This window comes from Camelus bactrianus, chromosome 7, assembly GCF_048773025.1.
Source record: "Camelus bactrianus isolate YW-2024 breed Bactrian camel chromosome 7, ASM4877302v1, whole genome shotgun sequence".
In the NCBI taxonomy this organism is placed as follows: Eukaryota; Metazoa; Chordata; class Mammalia; order Artiodactyla; family Camelidae; genus Camelus; species Camelus bactrianus.
The window spans coordinates 2,658,500-2,686,206 of NC_133545.1; the positions used below are offsets into that span (position 1 = coordinate 2,658,500).

At 54.9% G+C, this 27,707-nt stretch overlaps 1 protein-coding gene across 4 annotated transcripts in view; it reads right to left on the bottom strand.

Annotated features, from left to right (window-relative positions):
• Positions 1 to 27,707, bottom strand: part of DPP6 (dipeptidyl peptidase like 6) — an 846,122-nt gene that overhangs the window by 47,443 nt on the left and 770,972 nt on the right. For all 4 annotated transcript variants that reach the window (XM_074366690.1, XM_074366691.1, XM_074366689.1 and 1 more), the window contains exons 11-16: positions 21,685 to 21,808; positions 20,116 to 20,154; positions 15,672 to 15,779; positions 13,625 to 13,716; positions 12,748 to 12,795; positions 10,982 to 11,100 (exon numbers count right to left, since the gene is read on the bottom strand). In XM_074366690.1, the coding sequence (XP_074222791.1) occupies positions 10,982 to 11,100; positions 12,748 to 12,795; positions 13,625 to 13,716; positions 15,672 to 15,779; positions 20,116 to 20,154; positions 21,685 to 21,808 (530 nt within the window). The remainder of the gene's footprint in view (positions 1 to 10,981; positions 11,101 to 12,747; positions 12,796 to 13,624; positions 13,717 to 15,671; positions 15,780 to 20,115; positions 20,155 to 21,684; positions 21,809 to 27,707) is intronic.

Here is a 27,707-nt window from a genome sequence, read left to right on the forward strand (position 1 = left end):
TACCAGTTACCAACCATCCCCTTTCTGGGCAACTGCAGCACTTACAGTGCTTCCCAATTTGCCAAATTCTGCCTTTTATAACTCTCCGTTGGTTGTACATCCTTGACGTAAGTTCCAGAAGCACAGGGACCTGCAGCTTCATGCTCTGACCTGTCCGTGCCCATCCTGTGGGTGAGGGAGCCCGTCTCCAGCAGAGACGCTTGGCAACCCCGCTCCCCTCCTGTGCTCGTCCGCTCCCTTGACCAGCTGTCAATCGTGCAGACTTTGGGCTACTGGGGGCAGGCCTCTCCCTCCTGCTCACGTTTGCACACCCACACACAGCCCCGCACCTGGCACCTCGTGGGCATCAAAGGCAGACTTCTCAAACTGGAGGAGGCACCAGGCACTGGGAGACCACTGGTAACTCAGCCCCCACGCCTGGAGGACGAGGGGCAGATACTTGGGGCTGCAGTGCCCTCTTGTGTCTGGGGCCTCACTGGGGCTCAGGACGCTCAGGTCTGGGGAGCAGATGTCTGAGGAGAGCCATCAGCAAAAAAGTTTGTTTTCCCAGAGCAAAAGTGGTGTCATGGGCACCTGTAGCGATGAAACACTGGTTCTAGTCCTGGCCCTGCCCTAACTAGCCACGTGATGAATGGAGAGTGAATATTCTCATCTGTAAAGTGGGTGGTGGCTTTGCCGGAGGGGAGAGGGGGTGAAGGGCTGACTTTCAGAGCAGCGGTTTTGTTAGGGAGAGCCTCCTGTGTCTGTGACTTCCCCGAGGTCAAGGGCGGGCACAGAGCTGGGGCGCTCCCCGGCTTCTCCCTGTCCCCTGCACACATCGTAGGGCAGCTCTGACCCCATGAAGCCACACGCCTGTTACGTGTCCTCCCTGCAAACACGACCCCGCAGGCAGGAACCCTCTCATACTCTGTGTCCCTAGTAGCTGCTCATAACTGAGCTGACCGGATGAGCGGGGTGTCGGTCAGAACCGCCCCAGGGAAGTGCAGGGGTGAAGGGGCAGTCACTGCTGAGAGGTGAACCGGGCAGGTTTTCGCTTTTTCAGTGAGATGGACTGCATCCTACTTTGCAAAGCCTCATGATAAGTTACTCACATCTGTTAAATTTGTGATAAGACACTGCTTTTGTATTTTTGGTAAAGAAATGTCAACATCTCTTGCTAGTGGCTTACTTTACACACACAGCTAAGTTCCCTGATGCTCTGTTTTTTTTTCCCAAACTTTTAATTTACTTTTTAATGGCCGTACTGGGGATTGAATCCAGGACCCTGTGCATGCTAAGCGTGTGCTCTACTACTGAGCTACACCCACCTCCTTTGATGCTCTTGAACTGAGAAGACAGAGACCAGCTCCCCGAAGGTCGCGGTCGGAGCGGGGACTCAGATGTAGGTCTGGACATGCAGTTCAAGGAGCTGCAGTGACCAGGCGGCTCCCAGCTCTCTACACGCTTTCTTGTTGTTAAAAGGAAAACTGATTAAAACTTAACAAAAATACAGCCATTCAGACTAAGTGGAAAAGTCTAAACTGAGTTTGTGAGGAATCAGATTTAAAGAGATTTTTTAAAAAAGAAACAATGTTTTGCAACTTTCTAAGCGATTGCTATCTGCTAAATTGAGACCACAGATCACACAGAAACTAGCACGGAAACCAGAGATGGTGCGCGAACGTGGAACAGAAAGGCAACAGGACCCTGCGCCCCCAACCCCCCACCTCTCGTTCATAGAAAAGCTGACGTCTCCCTGCCTCCCCGGGTCTCAGAAGAGCAGCTCCAGCAGCTGATGAGGACCAGCCTGCAGGCGCTGGGGGACGGCGAGGGCTCTGACCACCTGTCTCAGCGACTAACTGAGGTCACTCCCCCTTTTCTCTTTCAAACTTTCATGGCTGAACAGAACCTTGGGAGATGGTTTTCTGGGGGGGATGCTGGGTCCACCAGATTGCAGCCATTCTAGCTAAAAGCAACTTTCCTTTTTGTCACCAAGGCTTTGCCCCAGGATCATACCCCTGCCCCTCCCTAGAAACCAGTTACTCTTATCTAAGTCCCCGGAGGCAGCAGCAGAGAAGAAACAAGAACTGGTTAGAACTGACGGAGTCCAGGGTGGTGGAGGATGGGACCTCCAGTGGACCTTGAGCCTCATTATACGATCATCGTCATATATTAGCTGCTAAGAGACCCACCCACCATGACAGCTGACAATCACCATGACAACCACCAAAAAAGCCCATACAAGGACAGAAAAGCCGGTGCAAGGGCTGAGTGGCCCCATCACACCCGGCAGGAGGCCGAGATGGCAGAAGCCGCCCACAGAAGCCCACGTGGCCCGACACGGGCAGGAGCCGTCCCTCCCTCCCGTCTCAGCTTACAGTTCCCTGTTCCAGCACTTTTCTTCCATTTCCTCTTCTGAGAAATAAAAGCAGCTTTGCTCTATCCTCTGCCTCGGCTGTGAATTCTTTCCAGGCAGCAGGCGAGGACCCACACTTTGAGGGGCATCCTAATTAGGGGTCTCACTATTGGTTAACAGAACCAACATCCCTACAGCAGTCTTTTCTTATTGTTTTGTTTTTTCAAAGAAAAACTTTTTTCTTTCAAAATTTCTATTCAGCTCTGCCTAAGTTCTCAGTAACTCTAAATCATGGGCACATGGATTACAGAGGGTTTATTCCATAGCTCCAAGGCACTGATGTCAACCAGCGACGGGAGAAAGCTTGAAGGTATCCATGGAAACCACTGGAGAGTCTGGAGAGGGTGTGGAGACAAGGGAACCCTCCTGCTCTGTTGCTGGGAATGCAGTTTGGAGCAGCCGCTATGGAAAACAGCATGAGATGCTTCAAAAAACTAAAACAGACCCATCATATGATCTAGCAATTGCATTCCTGGCCATATGTATATATATGGAGAAAACTCTAATTCAGAAAGATACACGCACCCCAATGTTCATAGCAGCACTATTTATAATAGCCAAGGCATGGAAGCGACCTACATGTCCATCGACAGACGACTGGTCAAAGAAGAGGTGGTATATTTATACAATGGGATACTACTCAGCCAAGAAAGAATAAAACAATGCCACTCGCAGCAACATGGATGGACACAAATGAACTTACTTACAAAACAGAGACTCACGGACATAGAAAACAAACTTACGGTTACGAGGGAGCAGGGTGGAGGGACAAACTGGGAGTACTTTCAGATACTAACTGCTACATGTAACATAGATAAACAACAAGGCCCTACTGCAGCGCACAGGAAACTATATTCAGTATCTTGTAATAACTGATAGTGAAGAAGAATGTGAAAAAATTACATGTGTCACTGAATCACTATGCTGTACACCAGACGTTAACACAACATCGCAAACCGACTATACTTCAATTAAAAAAAAAACAAAAATAAAATGACACATTGCTTTATTTTGATTGCTTTTGATCCCGTTTCTTCGTTTGCAACATTTCTGTTTTAAAAATATTAAATGTTCATATTTTGACATCTCATAAGCAGACTCTGACGCGTGACGCAGTGACCCCTCGGGGCTGGGCTGGGTCTCCGTGCTGCCTGAATACCTGCCACTGTCCCCTCACGTTGCTGGGGCTCAGTGCGCCGCTGCTTTAGAGTCCACGTGTAAGTGGTATCGTGTGATACTTGTCTTTCTCTGTCTGACTTACTTCTCTTAGTGCATCGACTCGACAGATACTCAGGCACTAGCAGGCTGCCGTGCAGAAGCCAGTCACACGTGTCCTGCCTCTGCGGGGCGCTTAGCGCCTGGAAGGGAAAGTTTTGTATCTTGTACAACAGATAAAAGAGGCAAAAAATGCTTTCAGGGCCCCAGGGAGGAAGGAGACGGTGTGATTAGAGAAAGCCCACAGGTTGGATCTTGGAGGCCGTGTGAGATACTTCACAGGTCTAGTAGGGTCAGCAAAGAGCTTTCTAGGCACTGAAGTAACAGTGGAAAGCTGTAGCCGTTTCTCCCAGCTCTGGCCCTCAAGGGAAGGGCAGCGGTGGTTCTGGAGGTCTGGTTTGAAGTTCATGGATGTCGAAGGTGATTAACAAAGGGCTGTGACCTTCATCTACGCTCCCCAATCTATAGTATGCTCATCTGGTATCCATGGAAACAGCCTCAGTGCCTTCTTGGATTGAGCTGAAGAGCACATGCTACAGCTGTGAACTTTCAATGCTAGTAAGACATTGTTTTTATCTGCTCTGTGTCAGCTCCTCTAACATTTCACTTGGAAACTGGTCGTGCCGCTCTGACCCGGGGGTGGGGCCCTACGGGCCAGGTAGGGTCCATGCGGCCAGACTGTGGGCAGCCTTGGACGCTATTTTAATTTTCTTGGTCATCACGCTTTTCACCAATCACGTTATGTCCCCAGATACCTAGCTTTCACCGCCAACGTGATCCACTTACATGAACTTTTCAAAAATCCATCCATGCTGTTCCATTGATGGTCTCCATCTCAGTGGCCCAGAGGTGCATTCAGTTTTTACTTTTATGCTTCTTCTCCCATTTTACTTAGAAAAGGGAGAAATGCATGTGCCCAGGAAGACATCTGGCAGAGAAACAATCTTTAGGGAATATGGTTGGGTGGCCAGGAGCAGAGAGGGCTGGTCAGAGGGAGGCCCTGAAGGCAGACGGAGGACTTAAGGCTCCTATCACCTGGAGTCAGGGCGACAGCGGTAAAGGAGCTGGGGTTCGGAGCACTGTCTATGGCACAGAATAACATGATTTATTTCTAATGGGCATTTCAGGGAGCGCACTGTCAGGACATGAGCCCTCATCCTGCAGAGGGGTACGCTGGCTCCAGGCACCAGCACAGCTCAACACCTGCTGGTGACGGGGCGGTGTTAACCAGGCAAGCGCTAAGTCCCTTCCCAGCGGACTGGCTGTTGCCAGGGAGCAGCAGGGCTCCCACGGAGGGTCAGCTCGGGAGCTGGCCACGTTTTCCGATGAGCATAGCATCTCCAGAGCATCTGCGCGGCTACGCTCGTGATGCGGTCTCTCCTCAGTCGTGGAACCCGCAACCTCCAAGGGAACAGCTCTGAGTGTCCGAGAGGCTGAACAGCTGTTCTTGCTCATGGACACACAAGTGAGGCTCCAAGGAGTGTCAAGCCTGGTTCCAAACGTTCACCTGGACAAACTCACAATTAAAAGGGCTGCCCGGGTTAATGCCTTGGCAACTTGGATGAAGAGACGTCTGGAGGATTAGGCAGCTTGCAGGACCAGACCGTGTGTTTCCCCTTCCAGACCCTGCTGCTGAGAACTGGTACCACCGCACGGATTTCCTCAGTGATGCAGGTGGCTGATTACTGATATTATTTAATGATTATATTCTTTATAATCATAATTAATAATTACTACTATTTTTCTGTCTTTGGGGCTCCTCACTTACCATTGGGTATATCAGCTATTTGAAATAAACTGAACAGAGGAAGAACGTGTAATTCCTACACTGGGCCAGGATACAGGTGCACCTACTCAGATGTGCGCCGTAGGAGCCAGGGTGAACCAGCGTCACCCCCGGGCCACTCTGGAGGGACGTGCGTCTTTCTGTCCCCCAGTCCAAAAGATTCAGGACAGACAGAGCTGTCCTTCAAACAGGAGTTTTGGGCAACAGCCTTCCCCCAGGAGAAGTCCTGTGGTGCCAGGATGGTAGCTGTTTCTGCTCCTTCCAGTAACAGGGTCTCACGAATGTTCCTTCCTGAGGGCACATTTCCGTTCTCTGAAACGACATGCTGTCCCTTCCATCTCCCCTGACCACAAGGCTTTAGCACGTTAGCTCCCTGTAAGAAAATCCGCTTTACTTCCTCCTGCAGGACAAGGGGAGTTCAGGGTGGTCTCAAAGCCCGGATACCTGACATTTCAACCTCATCATGAGGGAGGAATCGGTTTCTTTGAGGGGACGGCACCCAGTGTGACAGACACGTGGCACGTGGGCACCCCGCCCTGCCTGCTTTCGGACTCCGGCCCCCAGGACTGCAGAGATCACACTTCCGCGGCGCCAGGCCCCCTGCTTTGCAGGCGTCTGCTGTGGCAGCCCCAGGAAACGTGCTGAAGGTGAGTGCTTCTCTCTTTAAAGGCGAGATTGGGTGTATCCAGGATTGGCTGGCGGGGTCACAGGTGCGGGGGTGAGGAGGCAGGCGTCCGCTGTGGGCGACCCCGGACGGCTGAGTGCCCATCGCAGACATGGGTCCGAGTGAACCCACAGCCATGTCCACGCCGCCCGGGCAACCTCCTGGGAGGGGACCGGGACCCTCGTTCCCTGGCTGAGGAGCAACTTTGGAGGAAGTATGGAGATCGTCAGGCAGTCAGAGACAGCAGCACTGCCGTGTGAAGCACAGCTGAGGTCAGGGACGCCATGAGGGCCTACCTGTGGGAAGCACGGAGTGCAGGCAGTCGGAAGTGCGACTCCGGCACCCAGTGTCACAAGAATGTGCTTTTCAGGCTGTAAGAAGCTGGACAAACATCAGGTGCTCATGGCTTTGCCGAGAAGACCAAGGAAGCAGCACGCAAACCAAAAGCCCCTGGTGAATCCTGGGATGTACATGATTTTGTTATGAAAGGTCGCATCGCACTGCAGTCTTCTGGGGGCAGCTGGCTTCGCTGCCAGCCCCTAGAGATCTGGAAAGGAACTGAAACCTCTGCATTAAATGTGTTAAATGAGTTTCCACGAGGCCCTACTGACTGCGGTTCACACGTGCCCCCAATCAAGTCCCCAGTGATCGTCCACAACCCGCGCCTTCCAGATACGAACCCTGACACGGAGGGAGGGGCCCCAGCTTCACAGGGGTGGGTGCGAGCAGCGCACACATCTCCGGGTCTTTACTTACCTAGATGCTGTTTTAGTCTGTTTTTAATATAACAGTGTGCAAAAATAATTTATGTATTTTTAAGTGTATTTTTCAAACAAGTTAACAGTAGCTTCCACTGGGACACGGTAGTGGAGAGGCAAAGACCATTCTTTTTTTTTTTCTTTTTGGGGGGGTAGGTAATTAGGTTTATTATTTATTTTTTTAATGGAGGTACCGGACGCGGAACCCAGGACCTTGAGCACGCCGAGCAGGCCTCACCACTGCGCCACACCCTCCCCAGCAAAGGCCATTCTTTAATAACGACATTTTCTAACCACGCGCATGTGCTGTTTTTAACTTGTTAAAATCACAATGGAAGTTTTTTTTTTTTTGCAAAAATAACTTAAATTCTTAAAAATGACACCTGCATATAAATTCTGTAACTCTCACTCAGAGTAGGCTCTGACATATGAACAGCAAAGTCAATTTTATGTAACTTTAAGTGGTTTTGTATGTAATCAAAATTAAGAAGTTAAGAATTATAGAGAAATGCAAAAGTGGCAAACTTTGAGGAACCGCAGAAGAAATGCTCATGACAGATTAGCGGAGAAAGGACCTGGTGCTGAGACTAAATGACACTCTCCCGCGGTGGAGATGGACAACATACACCGCGGCAGAACAGCTGGGCAGGAGGAGGAGGACCATACGGCAAAGAACTGATCAAACAGAAGGACCGACTGCAGGCAGTTGACCTGCCATCGTCAGCCGGGACAGGGGTCCAGCGCTGGGCACAGCGCTGTCAGCTAAGGGGACGGGCTGGATCAGAGGAACTTACCAGAAACCACCAAAATGGAAGGTCCACAGAAAGCAAGAAGATGAGCAGGTTTGGACGGGGCTGTCACCATTCCCAGCTGCCATGATCCCAGCCCTTATCCCAGCCCTTGAGGACTAACGCGATGCGCTTAGGGTGTTTCCACATCTTGGCAATTATAAATAATGTTGCTGTTAGTAGCAGGGTGCGTGTATCTTTTTGAATTAATTCTTATATTGTGGTTAGCTTTACTCCATTGATAACTAAGTTTAAAAAGCTAAAGGTCTAAACATTCTTAGAAACAGTGAACAGAACATATATGTAAATTATATGCGCAGTATACTATGTATTTACATGCAACATACTGTATATGTGCAGTCAAACTGTAACAGTACCTAATAAAAACGAAAAAAAATCAGGTTAAGTGCATTCAGTTTAAGTGATGCGTTCTTATCCTGAGATTATGTCTCCCTCTTATTTTAAGATTATGTATGAATTATGTGCCAATAGTCTTTTTTTTAAAGTTAAGTTATTTTATTAAATCAAAGATTTGGGGGAAAAAGTAAGTACTAACATGATGCGACGGCTTGTCTGCTCTGATTGGCCATTCCCGCTACTCGGCGTCCACCTTGTCCGGGTTACTGGATCCCTGGACGGGAACCCCGGCTCTGCCCACACTGAGTACGCCCACTTCCCTCCCTGACGTCCAAACAATCTTAAATGTGGGAGCGTTCAGACCTCCTCTCCCTAACTCACCAAAGAGCACCGTCAAACTGCTCTCACATTCCCCTCGGCCTAAAAAGGAAGGGCTCCTGCCCTCGCTGCTGCGGTTGTCCGCGTGGCTGAGTGCGGGGATGCAGAGCTGCTGGGGGGGGGGGGCGCCGACCCTGGCAGGGGCAAGTGCAGCCAGCAGTCCAGCCGGGCGGAATCATTGCTGTTTCTGAACTGTCGTTCAGCCCCCTTTGCCGTCCCTGATGGCTGCTGCTGCCAGTGCCTGTGGGGGGAACGGGGGTCTGCGGCATCAGGATCTGACTTCCGGGGGGACTAAGGCACTCATCGCTGGAACTGTGTCCAAGTGACAAGCTGGAAGCTGTCAAGGGGGGCAGCTGCTCTCATTTCATCCACTTTGTTGTCTTTGTAAGTTTATGTCTTTCTAGACGATCCCTTTTTTAAAATGGGGTTTTGATTAGGTTTTTGGGGAGGAGGTGGATTTTGACATTCAAGTTACATTAGCCAGAAAACAGGTTACAATGAAAGATTTTTCAAAGAGCAGCTCTGCCGGGAGGAGGGCTGGTCTGTGCTCACGTGTGAGGCAGCAGGCTGAATACCTAAACAGGTTTTGAACGATTCGGAAAATCCCGAGGTGACAGCACCATGGGTTAAGGCTCACGTTTCTTGATAAGACGAAGCAGGGGCTGGAGACTCAGACCTTCCCACCCTGAGACTCAACGGGTCTGCTCCGTTATGGGGGGGCGAGGTGTGCTTGGGGGCATCCCTCCCTCCTGAGGCGGAGATTGTGGTGTCCTCAGCTGTGCAGGTGACCCAGGCTGTCTGTACCCGTTCTTTGCTTCGTTCTCCTTCACAGTGACCACCGAGGATGGTCTCTTCACATGCAGTGTTCGCAGACCACAGCACAAGCAGCTTTACGGATAGAAAACGTCCCCGGACTGGCTGGGGCATAAACATGAAAAGAAATGTTACTCCCGCCTCAGGACGGACGGACACCAGGACGGGAAGTCCGTGCAGTGTTCTCCAGACACACCATCCACGTGGCCTCCCGACGAGGGAGCCGTGTTTGTGTTCAGCGCACGGGACACAGGTGCTTCCTTGCCTGAATCCAGCCTTTCAGCGTCGGCCCAGGGCCAGAGCTCTGTGGAAACTGGGCACAGGGGGCCGCTGTCCTCGGAACGAGGCCGTTCTGACCATATCCAGAGCGAGAAGCCCCGGCTGGACTCACAGGGACCTTCTGGCTGCCTCAGGAGGCGGGGGAGGGGCTTGTCACAGACAAGATGCTGGATTTGTGACAGAGGGCCACACGGAGCATGTGCTAGTGAGGGTCAGTGAGAACCCAAGAACCAGATTCAGTCGTCACCTCCTCGACCGGTGACAGTGTGGCCTTGAAGCCCCCGCTCACTCTCTGCCTCGTGTTTAAACCCACTTCTGGAACTTGACATCTGCCCTCTTTGACAGACCTTCCAAAGGGTGCCCACGTCCGCGCTCCCAGTTAGCCATTCTTCGATTTTCCCTTCTGTTGCTTATCACGACCTTGCACGTTTTAAAGCCACTTCCTCCTTCTGGAGGTCAGACTTCAGACCTCTGGTTACGCTGCTCCTGTCAGACTGTGGTCTCTGGCCACGTTTTCCCAGTCTCTGTGCCCCAGAAATCTCTGCATCTTCCTAAGCTGTCACTTCAGGAAGGTCCCCGGGGGGCAGCAGGTCTCACCGGCAGAAGAGGAGTCTGGTAAGAAAAGCTGTGTCCGAGGGGGTGGGGCTAAGGCTGCATGTCAGACGCCGCCGGCCCCCAACACATGCCCGCCCCCCTACCCGTTACAGGAGAGTGTCCGGGACTGAGCGTGGCGCCAAGCGGGCTGCGCCTTCCCGTCCTGCGACTGTTCAGGATTCTAGCTGACATTGCTGGTGACAGCAGGATGGGGTCCGGAGCTCCTGAATGGTTACCAGAGACGCAGCTCCGATGGGCTTGCTCCTTGCCCGAGACTCGGAGGACGGAACTGCTCCTGGTGTCCGTCCGTCTCCGCCTGCGGCATGGTTTCATTCCTTGAGGTGATCTCAGCAGATCAAGCCCTTCTTTGAGACATATTTCGTTACAACCATATTTATTATTTTTACCTTTCCGAGGGTTCCCGTCTTATCTTTTCAAGATACGACAAGACGCAACGACATCTCCTTGTGTCCATTACGGGGCGTGGCCTACTGTTCTGCATACGCCCATGGCGTGGTCCAGGACGTTCTGAAGTTTGGGATAAATTATCCATGCCTGGGGCCATGGGGAAATAATTTTCCCCCTGAGTCTTCTTTTACACAATCGCAATTCTTTAATATGCTTAAGGATCCTTGACATTGTTTTCTTACCTTTAGAGATGGCCTACGTTCATCACCATGTAAGGTACATTGTTTTAAAAGGAAAATGGAGGCAAACACCGGGATTAAATGGCTTGACCCACAGGAAGCTGTACACCTTTATAAGAAGTGAAGTATCAGTAACGCGCCCCACGGCAGACGCGGCTCCCGGGAGCCGACCCCTCACCTGCCCTGGGTGGGGGTGCCCCCGCCAGTGCCCCCCAGCAGCGCCCCTGACAGCGCCCCCCCAGCAGCACGGGCCGCCGGGCCCGGCAGCGGCGGCCCAAGGGGAGGCTGAGGCCCGGCCGGCACTCACCTTCGCATGTGAGCAGGAAGAAGTCGGCGCCGGGGCTGAAGGCGGCGTTGAAGTAGGTGCAGTTGTCCACCAGGTCGCAGGAGAGGCACTGCCGGTTGAAGTTGCCCACGGTGTTGGCGCTGCAGGGACGGGGGGACGGTCACCGTGGCCAGACCCGTGTCTCCCAGCTCTGTGTTTCCAGCCACTGGCCGCTCCCCTGCAAAGCTGTCCTGGGGCACCCTTCCCATGGGCTCCCCGGGCTCCCCCGTCTCCCTGCGGACCACCGGAAGCGCCTGGCTCTGTTGTCCCCTCCCCCGAGCCGTCCTGAGCCCCAGTCCCCCCACGGGCAGGAGCCCTGAGCACCCGCTTCACGGGAGGTGTTCTAGCCCCAGCCTGGGCCTGGTTGGGGAGAGAGTGTGTGCGGCATTACTTCTAGCATGTTCTAGGACCTGAGCCAGCAGTTAGCACTCTGGGGACAGTAGCTGTGTGTCTGGGCCTCTGACCCCCCTCCGAGGGCCGGCTGCCAGGGGAGGACAGGCAGGGAAACACCAGCTGAGCTGGGCTCCGGCTGCTTCCAAAGCCAGAGTCATGGTGAGAGGAGGTTCTCACTCAGTGGCCAAGAGCAGGAGGGGCCTACTTGAAGCTGCCACCCGGGCCACTCTGAGCAACCATGACTTCACGTCAAGGAGGCCTAACATGTGTTTCTGAAAGTTAAGAGAGACCGAGGTATCTTTCAATAAACCTGGAAGCAGCCCTTGTCCGAGCACTTGGCGTGGGAAGAATTCTAACGTGAAAACTGCCCACGAGAGTGAAGATGTTCCGGGGGGAGAGCTCGGCCCCCTCAGAGTACGCGTCAGCGTGGTCTGCCTCAGTCTCCTACTAACGTGGTGATGGGACTGATGGGGTCATCCTGGTGGACGAGCAGTGACGGACAGCCCACAGGGAGAAGCAAAGCTACAACCACGTGGATTTGCTGGGCTTCTCCTGACTCAGCACAGGGACCGGCGGGGGCGGGGGGGCAGTCGTGCACCTGACAGGCCTCCGCCCACCTCCCGGCAGTGGGGGGAGGGGATACCGGGCGTGGGCCCAGCCCAGACCGCGAGGCCCACGCAGAACAGAGGCCTCTCAGGTGGCCCGTGTGCGTGTGCGCAGTAACCAGCCGCCACCTCCTTCCCGTCCAGAAGGCATCGGAGATAACAGGCCGCCCCCTGTCCAGCCGGCCCACCAGCAGAAAGCTCCCGGGGAGAAGCGCACTGCAGACCCCAAACCTTCTCTCACGAGCAGAGCGACTGGGGAGACAGGGCAGGCGACAGCACTGACTCCGAGGAGGGACAGACCCTGGACGCACCTAGTCCTTCTCCATGACGCAGAGGTCACCCCTCCGCCACCTCGAGATCTGGGAATCCGACCAACGTCCCACATCACGTCAGCCTGGGTTCAGGCTGGCCTGCACCCCAGCCCGCCGGCATGTGCCCGAACTCGACTCCCCTCTGAGAAAAACCCCACTGGGGGTAACCCCCCACGTCAGTCTGACTGAAGGTGGAAGCCTGTTAGAGCCCCACCTGCTACCATGAGAAGAAAGCAAGCGACGGGGAGAACTCAATTTGACAAAAGCGGAGAAATACAATACAGCCTTAGACGCGGTGGCCTCAGCACGTTTGGCCTTTCCCTCCAGGCCGCGGAGACACCTGTCGAGGTGGGGGTCTTCCCTGCGCCCCCCCCCCGCCCCGGTACTGCCGCAGGGCGGCTGCAGCGCCGAGCCCTCCGTGGGAGGCCGGCGGGCGTACCTGTAGAGCTGGCGCCTCCTCGGCAGGTCCTCCGTGCTGAGGAAGTAGCTGCAGAGACCAGCAGGTGCACAGCAGTCAGGTGGCTTCAGGGCAGGTTTTCATTTTACACACTGACCTTTCCAGGGACGTGCGCTGTTCCCGGGCCCACAATGAGCAACGCCCCCTCCCCGGGGCCAGCTTCACGTGGGCGGGCCGGACTGGGGATGGCCACACATTCACGGGCCGAGGGACACGCCGCTGCAGACCTCCCCCGGCCCCAGGTGAGCCTGCGTCGCCGGCGGGGCCCTGCTGTGGGGTGGGGTGTGTACAGTTGGGCTCGGAGGCCTGGGTTTCTGTATAGGATTAACCTTCTGGCGGGTGAGGACCCGAGAACTCTCGCTATAGGTCCAGACACACAGCCCGATTCCACAACTCGGGTGGGCTGACTCCCACCCCGGACCCTGTGTGCGGAGCCCTGGCTCTGGTCCGTGACCGGGGCTGAACAGCGCCCTGCCTGGACTCCCACCGCCTGAGTTGAATCCCAGAGCCTCCTGTTACTGACCGAACACTTAACTGTTGGTCTGTCTTGGCTTATTTGCCTCTGAAGTGGGGAAGTCATGACCCTGGATCAGGGAGCCGCTGTGAACGAGGCAGCGCTCACCACGAAGCTCCTGCGGGGACCTGCGAAGGCCCGGGGGTCCGCGTGGCCCCACGTGGCCATTAGGACCTGCGGCTCTGGACGTGGGGCTGGCGGGCAGGAACCTAACACAGGTTTTCATGGAGGAACCGGGACGACGTGACCTAGGCTGAGAGGGAAAGGCGAGGCCCTGGGCTTGCCCTGCGAGCACAGGAGGTGGGGCCACTCAGCGGGGGTCTGGGACAGGGCGGGCTCACTCACATCTTATTCCGCGTCTCATCGTAGGACAGGATCCTGGTCACGTCCCAGTCCCCGGACGTGATGGACTGAATGTTGTCATTGCTGCTGTTGGGCTGAAACACACACAGGACACGGAGAGGGAGGACTGGACCCCAGCCTGGCTGCTCAGCCCCGGGGCCTCCGATATTAAGTGTGGGGGAGAGGGTGGGTGCCTGCCCCCACCCCCCGCCCCGCCTGATCCTGTCCTCCGAGCTGGCCTCCATCTGACCACCCCCAGGCCGCAGCCCCCTTCTCTGTGCCCAGAGAGTCCCACTTGGAGCCCTGGGTCCCAGGAGTCAGCGCCTGGCACGCCGCTGAGATGGCTCCTTTACAATCTGTAAGTCTAATCAGTGGTCGTTACTGTAGGGGGCAGGGAGGGAGGGAGGAGAGGACTGCGGGGGAGTGGATGAAACAGGAATAGAGAGAGTGAAGGAAGGAAAGGGGGAGGGAGGGGGCTGGGTGCACATCTGGGCTCTCGGCCACTCTGCTGTTATTCGCAAGGAGGTCTGGAAACACTTTACTGAGCGCTGCACGTCTGCACACACTGTGTCTCCCTACATGCCTCCCGGAGTAGAGCAACTACGACAATAAGTCATAACAGGAGGAGGAAAGCCCACCGTCTTTGGCAGGAGCGGTGTGATCTGAGAGGGGTGGAGGCGCCAAGGCGGTTCTGAGTGCAGCTGCTCCAGGAGCAGGTGCGAGATGGATGGTGTCCAATCAGGCAAAGGGCCTGAGACACACGCTGTGGGGGGGGTGACCCCAGAATCGGGGGACTCAGGAGAAGGGAGGGCCTGTGGGGAGCCGGACTGGGACCAGGCGGGATAAGCTGGGTGCATGGGGGATCCTGGAGGACAGCGGGGGTCCAAGGGGCTCCTGCGGAGAGGGGCCTTCCGGGTGGGTGGGGCCTGCTTCCCGCTGGGCATCTAAGGGGCACTTAGCAAATGCCGGGCACGTGGATGAGTCTGAGGTGGGCCGAATGAAAACATCTAAACACTTTAAATTCTGATTGACGTGATCCCAAATAAGAGAACACAGAAATCTGGGGCCAGCGTGCCGGCTGCAGAACGGGGACCAATGGCAGCCGGTCTGCAAACATTCTCCAAGTCACGTGGCTCAGTGGACTGAAAGCTGAAATATCCGCATCTGAGCCTCTGAGTCCTGGTGACCCCGGTCACTGACCGAGCCAGGGCCGAGTTTCTGTTCGTGCTCCATCAAAGCCGTTCTATGTGGGCCATTCAGGGAATTTTCCTTTTGAAACTGTCTTGTGGGTCATATTTTGAATATGAATCTTCTACTTTATATCCACAGAATATTTTTGATAACTTCTTAAAAGTAAAATTGTATTCACATGCCCTGATCCCAAAAAGCCTTTGACTGCTTCGACGTGGAACCCACACCGAGGACGAGGGTGGTGCTGACGGGAGGGCCACGGCCCCTCCACCTTCCTCCCAAGGGCAGGGCTCCCCGGAGGCACAGCCCCCGGGACCACCCGGCGGGGAGGTGCGCAGGCTGCCCGGGGCGCGTGCTCTGCAGGAGGCGCGTTCCCCGGGCTGTGTGCTTTCTCTAATTCCCAGGTGTGCAGCTCAACACTCCCTGCCCTCATCCCGCCAGAAGGGCCCACCCATGGCTGCAGCAGAGAGCAGGGCGCTGCGTCTGGCTGGCTAACCGTGCAGGTGGGATGCCCTGGAGCTGGACCACGAGGGGCCGTGAGTGCCCTGGGCCGGGCCCCGAGCACCCAGCGGACAAAGGAAAGGCCGACAGGACAGGACGGGCAAAGTTGTCTACCTCCATCCTGGGGCTCAGACCCAACAGTGGCCCTGAGTCCCCTCTGAAGTTATCAGAAGCATCACTCGTGGTTTTGAGCCCCGGTCAGGACAGCTGTCTCACGAGTGCCCTGTGCGGCCCCTCCTCCTAGTTTCAGTGCCGGCTTCACTTTGGGGACCTCAAAGATGACAAGTGCACCCAGCGCTCGGCCACTGGGGACTGTCACCAGGGCAGCAGAGCAGAGCTGGGAACTAGCGGGACGCACCTGGGACGAGGACACGGTGATGTGGTAAAACTTCCCCTGACCTCCCTGCGGGATGGCTCTGACGAAGAAGAATTTCCGGCCGTCCTTGGAGAACACGGGCTCTTCGTTCTGTGGACGAAAGCCAATGAGTGAGTCTATAAGATGCTTCATTCGGTTTTGAGGATGTTGGGCCGGGCTAAAATACATTCTGAGATACACTTTGTGTCATTTCCAGCGAGAGACGCGGCTGAGAGGGTGAACGCTGCATGGGGCCTTCCCTCTCCTTGGGAATCCTGAGTCAAACCCCAGTTTTCTACGAGAAAATGAGGAATTCAGAGGCAACAGTCTAAGCAGAGGCAGGTGGACAGGCCTCCGGGTTTACAGAGCACCAGGCCCATGGCTGACCAGGGACCCGGTGCGCGGACAGCGCGGGCCAGGGCTCCCGCTTCACCACGGCCGCTCAAATCCAGGGCGCGCGGAAGATTCTCCAGGGCCGTGTGTTCTCTCCCATAAAGAACAGAATGCCGGATACCCCCAAACCCGGTCCTAAGAAAGAATTCTATTCTTTCAGTCCTGTCTTTTGTTCTTCTACTTAATAAAATCCACCTCATACTAAACAGCCCACCGAGGAGATGAGAGGAAAGAAAAAAGCTCCAGCCAACAAGGGCGGGCCCCGCACCTTCTGAGACATGGGTGGCAGCTCACTGCCCTCCTGGGGCCGCGCGGGGCTTACTGCGTGGTTACCACACGGGCACCGGAGGTGCAGGCGGGCTTGGATGTAAGGTCAGTTTCCCCGGGAAACAACACCGGCACCCCCAGTTTTCCCTGGGGGAGAGAACTCCAGGCTGGATTCACAGTTGGCCCCTGAGCGTGTTGCCATCTCGCCCGGCCCCCCAAAAGCTGAGAAGCCGCTGCTCGGCCCCCAGCCAGCCCCCTGCGGGTTGCCTGTCGCCTTGATGGACCAAAAAGGGATTTTGCTTTGGTGGCATCTCAGCCTCTCTGAAGCTTCAGCTTGAACGTTTCCATCCGTGAACACCAATTAGTTGGCTGAGATCTACATTTTCTGACTCAAGGAGCTCCACGCTAACGCGGATGGGAACAAATGGTAAATAAACCCCAGCTGGCACAAGGAAAACTCATTTCCCTGCAGGGAGTGAGTACATGCAAATATGCTATGCCCAGAGAAATAAACCAACATGTGATTAAAGTGACATTTAATCTTCATGAATATCTGCAGGAAAATGAAACCTTTAATCTGCAAATATTTATTTTTCTATTTAGAGTTGGAAGCATGGTATTTAAAAACAGAGGAAATGGAAAAACCAGCAGTAAACCTGGCTTTTTAAATGGATTTTTATTTGCTAACCGCAGGATGGATACCACAGTATTGCTTCAGTTTTCTGGGGAAATGTTTGCGCTTTGGGCAGAGAAAAATACTCTGAATAAATGTAATAAATAATTAATTCTAGCCAGAAGCATTATTTTTACACCGAGAAGGCCTCAGGTATTGCAATGCTGTCTTTACAGTGATCCTGGGAACAGCCCAAGGCAGGTGTGAGAGACCAGCCTTTGAACCTCTCTGAGACTTGGTTTTTCGTGCAGTCAGTGTATTTTTAGCAAAGAAGTGCAGTGTTTTTTGACTAGGAAAGCTGGATTTTAATCCTGGTTCTGACTCTCCTGGATTTGAGGGGAAACATTTTTGATCTCCTGGGGACCAGAGCATTTATCACACGCGATGCCTGGTTTCCACCTCCATCAGAGCAGATCTGTGAAGAATGAGTCCGTTTTTATTGGTGAGAGATTCTTCGTGAGCGATTTGTAGCCTTTCTGCCAATTCTTCCCACAGCTCGGGTACATTCATGTTGCCCAGTCTCCCTGCCTGAATTTCGAAATCACAAAAACAAAATTTTGGTTAAAGAAGGAGTGTCAGAAATTGACCTGAGGGATGACTCTCCAAACACGAAGGCAGGTCCTGGGTCCTCCCCCTCCTGGCCAAGGGCCCGCAGGGCTCCTAGCAGGTCTGCCCCAAGACGACTTCGAAGCTCACACAGCAGTGATGGTAAGTGTGTGGAGGGGCAGCCTATTTCTCCGGAACGTTCCTAGAGGAGAGGGAACTTGGTGGGTCTTCATATGCCGGAACCCTCTTCACGTTGGCTCAAGGTGAATCTTTTGAGGGGATCCACGCTGAGGCCTCGGGAAAGACGGGGGTGGTGGAGGCTCAGACGACGGCCCCCGGATTGCCCTCGCCCACCCCGTTCCCCTGGCCACAAGTGGTCAGCAGACCCAAAGGTCTTTGTGGACTGGGTCTCCCTGAGGGTGACAGAACTTTACACACTCCAGGCTGCTGCTCCGACGACACTGCCCTGGGCGGCTGGCGTGAGCCTCCGTGACCCCTCGGTGGTGGACGAGCCTCATGAAGCTGTCAGCAGTTTCTCTGGAGCCAGGTAGTGAGTGGCCTTAAATGAATTCCCAACTCGCCCTCCAGGACCTCGTGGTGTCTTGGAGGAGGTGGAAACAATACCAATTATTATTGAGAAATAGGGCCCACAGATCCCTTTATGAAAAGCCTCTTCAAAAGGAATGTCATGAGGAACTGTTTGAAATTGGATTTCCTGCTGCCCACGGCACCCGCAGGGACAGGCAGAGACGAGCTGAGTGGTGCACAGAGGTGCAGGCTCCGCACGGCCCCGGCTGGGGCCGTGCCCACCTGGCGGGGGTGGGGGTCGCTGGCCGAACCTGGGCAGGGAAAGCACCGCCCTCGAGGACACGGCTCCTCTTCCAGACATCGCGTCTGAGGCTCCAGGCAGCGTGAAAGGTCTGTCAGCGGCTGTTGTGAAAACGTCAGCTGTTGCCTAGTGAGCGCTTTAAAGGTTACATTTTCAAAGTGTAAGAATGATACTTTTACTTTATGCTACTTTGTAGTGCTGACTTGATTTTGCTTGGAAAGATCTGGTTTCCCAAATGCAGGCCGTCACCCTGCGCCTGGCCGGGCTTCTCACGTGGGCGATGAGTGTCCTGCGGCCGGTCTGCGGAGCTGGCGAGGAGTGACGCAAGGTCACCCACGGATGAACACACGCCGTGTCCACACCGGGGAGCCCTGTTCAGCCTTGAAGCCGCTGACACGCTGTGACATGTGCTCAGCGGAGGCGGTGGGCTCGTGTTTGGGAAATCCACCAGCCACGGCGCCTGGAACGATCCACCGTGTCAGCTGAACAGATGCCTCTGCAGAGAATGGCTGTTTCTTCTGATCCTTTTGTTTCAGTCTCTCCGGCGTTCTGTCTGGTGATGAGAGGAAGGTCACGACGTTACTTCTGACAGCTGTGTTCCCATCACCGGTCCGGGTGATAACGAACTCCTCAGCATGACTCAGGCACAGGCCCCGCTCGGTGCTTCCAGATGCCAGGCACCCTCTCACTCCTGCTATTTCTTAGCATGGGCTTGGCACCCATGCTTGGACGAGGGAAGACACGTGGCCCCAGGCGGCCGTCCCTCCCCGTCTCAGGCTGGCAAAGCGCAGGGAAAGGTGTATTTGGAGGCAGCAGGTCCATTCACAAGGCCGCCGCCCCGACACAGCCAACGAGGCTGTGCTAGCTGCTCGTTCCACGAAGAGCTGAAGTGCACACAGCTGCTGGAATGTTCCCGGGGGGCCACTGCCGACGCCTGCTTTGCCCAGAGTTAGCGCGGCCATTCGTGGAATCTATCCTGTCGATAAAGGAGACGCCTGCGCCCTCCCCAGCGTCGTTCTGAGACTCAGATCCGATTAGGGTTTTCCCACAGGACTTTCAAACAATTTGCATCCCATTAGGTGGGATGAGAAGGAAGTTAGCTTCCAAAAGTTTCCACCTGTGCTTTCTACCCTCAGGGTGTGCGGTGAGAAAAACAGAACTGATGGCAGAAATACCAGTGCTGAGGGTTTTATTTCTGGTGGATGTGTAATTTTTTTGCTGGAGGCCTGTGCCCATCTCCATCCTCCAGTTCCTGAAGCCTGTTTGACGTGCATCTCTTGTCCGAGTCGGGGGTGGGAGGCTCTGAAGTCAGGTCCCTGGAAGACTTAAGCTGAGCCACAGCGGAGTCCATCTCCAAGGAGACAACCATGAAACCACGCAGAGAAAAGCAGAAACGTCTGCCACTTCATCTTTCTATAAGTAGGTTAAATCCAGACGACTTCTTTGGACTCACCCCTTCAATTCGCCAAAAGGATCTCGCCAACCTGAGCACTGAGATCTTAAAAAACATCACATGTTCCCAAGAGCAGGGATTTTCAAGCCCCACTTGGCAGAGGCCGGGCTCCTCCAGGGGCCACGAGGTGTGGGCGAGGTGGGGCTGAGCGGCCACGCCACCTGCCACAGCCGCGCCTGGTGTGCATCTACTTGGGGGTGCTGTCGCATGGGACATGTTGTGAACACCAGGAGGCCTGGTGGCTGGTGCAAGCGGAGAATGTGGGAGTCGCGCAGAGAACAGTTACCTGTCTGTGGAGCCAGGCCTCGCTTTCATCCTCGTGTTTCTGAAATGAAAGAAGAGCGTTAGAGAAAGGATTTTCCCCCACGTATTGTGTCTGTGACGAGCAGCGGGGAAGATCTGATTTCCTGCACGGCGGCTGCAGCGGCACAGACGTGCCCGGCCGCTCGGGGAGGGGCCGACCTGCTCGGAGCTGAACCCATGTGTCACCGAACTAGAAAAATGTGACTCTCCCGGCAATGAGGACAAGCCCACAGTGGGAGAGAACCCTCTGGAAGGTGGTGTCCATCGGCCACTAGATGGTCACCGCTGACCAGGCCCTCGCCCATTTAAAGGCAAACCTCAGGTGCCGCATTGTTCTAGGGAATCGTGTGTGTATGTGTGTGTGTGTGTGTGTGTGTGAAATTCTAGTTCACAGCTCTGGTGGACCAAGACGTTAAAAGGACTTAAAACGTGTGTGAAAAGCAACCCTCAGGGAAGTGTGGGAAGACACACAGTGAAGACCAAACCAGACCACAGAGAGCACCTACTCGGCCACACGACATCCCCCCGCGGCGCCGTGGCCCTGCTCGTGGCTCGGGTCTGTTCTCTTCTCCACGGACTACACACAAGACGGGTGTCACTGCTCACGCTCACAAGACCAGGGCACAGACGTGAGGAGACGTGGGTCCCGAGCAACCCCCGGCTGCCTGGCTGAGCGCCCACTCCTTCCTTCCCTCCCCTCAAGCAAGCCCGGCAGAATAGCCTGGAACCTGCTCTCAGCTGTACGGGAAGATGAAGTACCTCCCTGGCTCGCGTGAGGACACGGGCCGCGGTGACAGCGCGCTGGCCTCGACTCACCTCTCCCAGCCACAGCACGGCTGCTTTGTAGGCCTTTTTCCTACTCAGATGAGAAACTAAAAACTTGGGGACAGAATAGGGCTTCAGAAAGATCGGCCTGAGTTTTTCCACTGATTTGAGTTGATATTTCTTTACCCAACACGAGGGGACCTGCCCTTGGGGCTCGGGGTGTGGAAGACGCAGCCCCCGGCCGAGGCGCAGCCCGCTGCGGGGCCGAGGCTGCGGTGGGTCACTCCCTTGCTTCTCAGGGTCGCCAGGCCTCTCTTCAGATTCTCATTCTCCCTTCTCGCCCTTTCCGTCACCTCCTCTGACTGCCCCGTAAGTCAGCCTGCGGCCCTGGGGACATGCCGGCCACACCGGTGCCTGTCAGACACGGTGCCGACTGCCCCGGCAGAGCCGCTGGAACGGGCAGGCCAGGCTGCAGTGCCGGGTCCGGGGCCTCAGGCCAGTCCTTTCCCCTCTCCAAGTGTCAGCTAGAAAGTGAGGAGAGGCTCCTGTGTGACACAGCAGCGAGGAGAAAGGGAAGTGACACACCCATGGGGGGGGGGGCGAGTGCAGGAGCCCTGAGTCTGAGTCTGCGGCAGTTCCCAACTCACCCACAAGGTGGCACCAAAACAGAGACCTGGAGGCAGGCTGGGCCTGGACCAGCCAGGAGGGGAGTGTGTGTGAGCGTGCGCGTGTGCAGCTCAAAGACGACCTTGGTGCCCGCGGATGCTCCTGCCACCCCTCCCCGTACCTTGGTGCAGACGCCCGTGGTGGCGTCGCAGAGGGTGAGGATGGACACGTTCTGCGCCCGGCTCAGCCAGTTCACGGCGACCTTGGTGCTGGTGGCCCACTTCACCATGGTGATGTAGTACTCCCTGAAAGCACAAAATGCACAGTGAGCAGGGACGCGGGACCCACGGGGACCAGGAGAGCCCAGCCCAGGACGCTGGGGCCAACGCTGGTGCCTGGTGGGGGGGTCTTGAAACAGGGTTCTCAGAAAAGTGCGCTGGGGGTGAAGTCCACGAGCAGCCCGGCCGTAGCCTGTGGGCAGGTGCGCCTGGCCAGCACCTGGCCTGTGCTCGGATGAGCCGGTGAGGGGGCGGCTCTCTTGGAGCTGCCCCAGAAGCTGTGGGCAGGTGTGCCCGGCCAACACCCAGCCATCCTGCCTGCCCCCGCGTGGTGCCCTCGGCTTTTGTCCATCATGCTGGGCCACGCTGGCTGCTGACATGGCTCTCATGCCACAGTCCAGGCAGACGCACAACCCCACATTACTGGAAGCAGCGAGGAGGTCTCACGCAGAGCCAGAGCCAGGACGGGCTTGGATGAAGGGCGCGCAGAGCGGGTTAGACGCTGTGACCACCCCCACCCCGCCTTGGGTCAAGCTGAGGAAGCCCCTGTGCTCCTTCTCGTTTCTGTCAAGTCAAGAACCCAGGGACGATCTTGAGCAAGTGAGGAAGCCTGGTTCATGGCTCTGGGCGTCCGGTGGACTTGGTCTGGCAGCCTGGATGTCACACACCTGCTGTTACCCAAACCTGAAAATCCACAGTGTTCTGTGCCACCCTATACGCAGCCGCGGGAGCACTGGGGCTTCTGGTGACTAATTCAACCACCCGGAGCCCTCCAAAAATGGGATTTTTAGGGGGAAAACGTACATTTAAGAGGAAGAAGGAAATGTCAAGGAAATAACTGTGCAAAAATCACACCCTCAGGGGACCCCCAAGGCCGTTCCAGAGGCCTGGGGATGCGGGCCCCGCCGCCCGCCCGCCCGCCGTCTGTGATGAGATCCAGCCTTCAGAGCGGTGACCTCGGGGCCTGACAAGAGCCCCTGCCGCCGCTGGGCAGCCCCGCAGGCTGGAAAGAGACCCAGGACATGGAGTAACCACCGTCAGCCAAGAGGCCTAAGTAACAAGGTGCTCTGAACCCCACTAACCAGGAGAGGAAATCAGTGTCCCCCATTTCTCAAACCTACTTGTTACTCAAAGTTCTTGTTAATTTCACCGACGTCAAGGGCACGCGGTACACACGGTGGGAAGGCCTCTGACCCCAGCCGTCAGCTCCGCGTGGCAGGGACAGCAGCCCTGGAACCTGGTGTCACAGCCTCTGCAAATTCACTGAGGACACAGGTGGCGGGTCCCGGGGGCGATCCAGCTTTAATGCTTCTCAGCCTTCTCGGTTTCTGTGATTTTCTGAAACGCAGCTGTTTCTGTTCATACTGTCTGCTCCGCAGGCGCACAGGCTCCAGGGCACTGGGCTGGCGTGTTTCCAGCCCGTTTCCCACCTCGTCCTCTTGTGGAGGCAGCTCTGAGGGGTGACTTTTAGCGGCTTCTCTGTGGCTCCCGCTTTGCCACCGTTTCCCCGCCTGGAGGCTTGGAGCCATGCTGACAACCACGGGTATGACCAGCCGCCTGAGGTTTGCAGTCATGAGACACGTATGTAGCTTTGCTTCTTAAAAATAACTCAGGTCTGGGCCCAGCCCGTGCTGCACATGTAACACTTCTTATTTTCAATTATGTCATAAGTTGTGTCTGGTCCCTGCTGGACGGACATTGAAGGGTCTGGGGGATGGACCTGAGCTTATCCCGTTTTGGACGGGGGCCTGTTGGAGGCAGACGTCCCTGTCCAGGGGTGTGGGAGGTCACAGCGACACGTTGCATTTAACATATTTCCACCTGGATGAAACCGAGGAGGTCAGAGTCACACCTCCTAGGACGAGTGTCCTCTCCTCGGCCCCCACGCTGCCCGGGGGGCCTATCTCCGTTCGCTGGACACACTCCTTTGTTCTCTGCCTCCTGGTTTTCATGGTGCTCTTTTGCACAATCTTCATTTGGGCCAAATATGAAGGAAAAGTTACCCTGACACTTCTTAAGGCCACTTTGTTCAGTGCCGTTGGGGCTGTTGCTGGGGGCGCGAGCAGCGGGGGTTCGCGGCGGGAGGGAGACAACACAGGAAAACGGGAGCTACCGCCGCGGAGCGGGGCGGGGTCTGGGCGGAGGATTCCCGCCAGGGAGCACGAGGGAGGCGGGGTTCTGGTTAACCTGACCGAACGGGGTTCTTGCTGCAGGCGGCCTGGTGACCGGACGTCACCTGGGGGGGGGGGCGGGGGGGTGCTAAGAAAGGTGGCCAGACACAGGGGGATCCTGGCTACGACCGGGGGATGCAAACACACGGGTGTGGGGATGTCGAGGCCGGACGGGGGTAGGATTCCGAGGAGCCGGACACTGTTCTCAACGCTTCCACGTCCTAATCTGGTGGAAGAAGCATTGTAACTGGAAACAGAAGAGCGCAAACCTCCTCTCTCTGGTAATTAGCACGCAGTGACGCAGGGGGAGCATCCCCGCGCTGTGCGTGCGCAAGGCGGGGGCGGCGGGGTAAGGGCGCTCCGGGGCCGACTGGCAAGTTTGTCGCTCGCGTCGGAGTCATTGGCAGGAGGCACGGAGGCGCCGGGCAAGCCGCCTCGTGGCGCCGGGGCAGCCGGGCCGTGACTGCAAGGTTTGCTGCAGGAGGGTGGCCACGTGTCCAGGCAGAGCGGGTGCTACAGTCTCTTTTAACTTTCCAAATTTGTGATATGAGACATGTTTTACAAAGGGAAAGAAACAATCGTACTGCAAATTAGGACGGTGAAGGGTGGGCCCACTTTGCCTAGTACCCAGGGACCCGGCCTGGGCTGGGCAGGTCACCTGCAGGAGGAGCAGGGCACGGCTCCCGCGGGGGCTGGGGAGATTTGGTCCTGCAGCTAATTTATCTAGAACCTGCACCCTCAGTTCCTTCAGCTGTTTTTTTCCCCCCAAAAATCTGATGGAGTCTTTAGAGATTTTATGGTGATGAAATATAACAAGAAGTATTTTTTAAAGCGCTTGAAACAATCAAAATCATTAAGGACTCTGTAAAGATACTGTAACAACCTCTCGGAGGCAAGTGTGCCTCCTCACCTCGGGCAGTGGCCCCGCCGTCCCACCGCGTCACTGTGCCACGCGGCTCGGGGACCTTTCACCTGAGTCACTCTCAGAACGTCACAGTCACCCAGGTCTCACCACCCGGGGAGTAACATCTCGTTTCGAATCAATGTTTCCTATCCCACGACTTGCATCAATGTCTAGACTTGGTTCCAAATTAGTTTTGCTTATTTTAAAAATCAGGTCAGCTCGCAGGGAGGAAGGGTTCCCGCCGGGCAGCTGACCTTGAAGGCGCACCAGCAGCAGACCGGTGAGGCCACCACCCCAAGGTGACCCTTTGGGCAGAATGACGTCCTTTGTGTCAGGTTTTGTAGTCACCCCGCACGTTACTGGAAAGGAAAATAAAACGTGTACCCACGTAGCGACGCTGTCCCTAAGCAGAAGGCCTTGCCGAGAACGCGAACCGCTCCCCTGGCACCTGCGAGATCGCCCACTTTTCTTACTTCGTGGCTGTTAGACCAGTGGTTCAACGCGGGACAGTGGCGTAGACTCTGGTTGTCAGGCCGGCATCAAGGGCCCGGCCAGGCCTGTGTCCGGTTGCTGCTGACCATTTGGGGGGGTCTGTTTGGCTGTCCCACAGGACACAAACACGTGGACATGAGTGTGGACTCCAGGAGACCGTGGAGGTCCAGCACACGGCCAGGCTGCTCAGCAGACCGGAGGCAGCCTTTCCCTTGCCGTCTCTGTGGCCATGTGCCTACAAATACACACACGAGGGGAAGAGTCACTGTCTCACTAAAACAGGACGTTGAGTCTCTGGCTGTCACACGGATGGAGGCGGGAGAAATCCGGCTGCCTGAGTCTCTGTCACCGTGTGAACCAGCCAGCGGGGAGTACAAGGAGACAACTTCCTCCCCGCTTTGTCTTATCCTCAGGCACTAGGCCCGCAGGGCCGAGATCTGGGGACCCAAACCTCTACCACCTCGGTGTTACAGAGATCACAATTTTTCATGGACACCCAAGGACTTAGAATGTCAAAAAATATTCTAAAGAAGGCAGAGGAAAAGCTCAACTCAGCCCAGCAGAGCCACCCAGATGGATTCGGGTTAGAGCACGCCTCCCCGAATTCACCCGAGCAGGGGTCCCCCATCACCCGAGCAGGGGACCCCCATCACCTGAGCAGGGGTCCCCATCACCCGAGCAGGGTTCCTCATCACCCGAGCAGGGGTCCCCATCACCCGAGCAGGGGCCCCCATCACCCGAAAGCCCAGGGAAAGGCATCCAACGTGACCCTCACGTCCTGTCCGCTGCCAGGTATCCGGTGTGGGGGGAGCCCTCCTTTCTGGGGTAGAGAATTAGGAAGGTCAGGAGAACCACACATACTGAAAACACAGAAGGAGGATGTTAACTGTAGAAATACGGGGTGAGATGAAAGAAGTGGACGAGGGGCCTGTAAGGAACTGAAATGGACAATTAGAGAAACTGGATTCAGAGGAATCAAGGAAATTCTGGGAAGCTTCCCCGGACAGCGGAGGCAGGGGTCACCGAGAGAGACGGAGGAGGGTGGACGGTCCTCTGCGCTGGGGATGCAGGTGCTTCTCACGGAGGAACCGGAGTGATGGGGAGAGAAGCAATCATCAAAGACACAGGAGAGACGGGGATACGCAGATTAAAGCGTTTTCCACATTCCAGGAAAATTAGTAAAACACCTAAAAATGCTCTGAGAGAAACTTAGAGATCTACCAAAAAGAAATGCCACAGCCACCCAGGAATAAGGAAACAAGTTTTGAGAAAGGGTAACAATTTAGGCTGATATCAAGTTTCCCCACTGTTCTAGGTCTAATGATATTTAATCCTTCAATGTGTTTTTAACAACCAATATGTTCTTATTTAAAGCAGATCTTCCACTTGAACGTACCCTGCACTAAAGGCAATTCAAAATTAAAGGCTCAAACTTAAAAGCTTAACATGCAAGAAGATGGTCTCGAAAGCCAGCTCACCCACGGCTGGTCCCAAACTACCATCAATTTGATAACAGATTTGAATGCAAATGTCAACAGTAATGATTAAGGGATAAAAATAATAAAATAAAAGAAACATTGGGTGAATATTTCATAGAATTGTAAACACGTAGTGAATCTTTTAAGGAAGATTAAAAACAAAGGAAGCACACGTCACAGGTGACGAAACAGAGACTACAGCTAAGCTGCAGGAACGCGAAAGCGCCAGAGTCTGGGGCGGGAGACTAAACAGGAGAAACTTCCAGACAGCAGTCAGCTTGCGGAGACTCGAACTGATTAGATTTAAGCTTCATGAGGGCAGGACCACACCACCCTATTTCCTTCTACTCCTGTAGTATTTTACATAGTGCTCCACACGTGGTGAATACTTAGTATTTCTTTAAGGAAAGAATTTAATTCTAACAGAAAGACCAAAGCGTTTCTTTTCTGAGATGGGGGGTGGGCGGCTAACAAAACAATTCTAAAGTTCACATATAAGAAGAAAAGGATAAACATGGCCAAGATGGTCTTAAAAGGGAAGATGGAGAGAGTGGATTTATACCAGGAGTTGTTAGTGAAATCATGTATTGTGTAGCTGCAGACTTTTTGCTGCATCACAGTCAGGAGGTCTACAAGTAATGTATAGCCTCAAATCGCAATGGTTTACATCAGAACAGAATAGTTTATAGAAGAATTTAATATTTAATACCAGTGTTATCCCAAATCAGTGGGGGAAGGAAGACTTAACACAACAAATAGTGCTGAGAAAATGACTTAAGTATTAAAAAAAACAATCAAGCCAACAAAGAACATGTATGCTTCTCCAAAACAAAAATCTCAAAGGAAAACCTATCAAAATGCTCATAATAGTTACCTCAGGG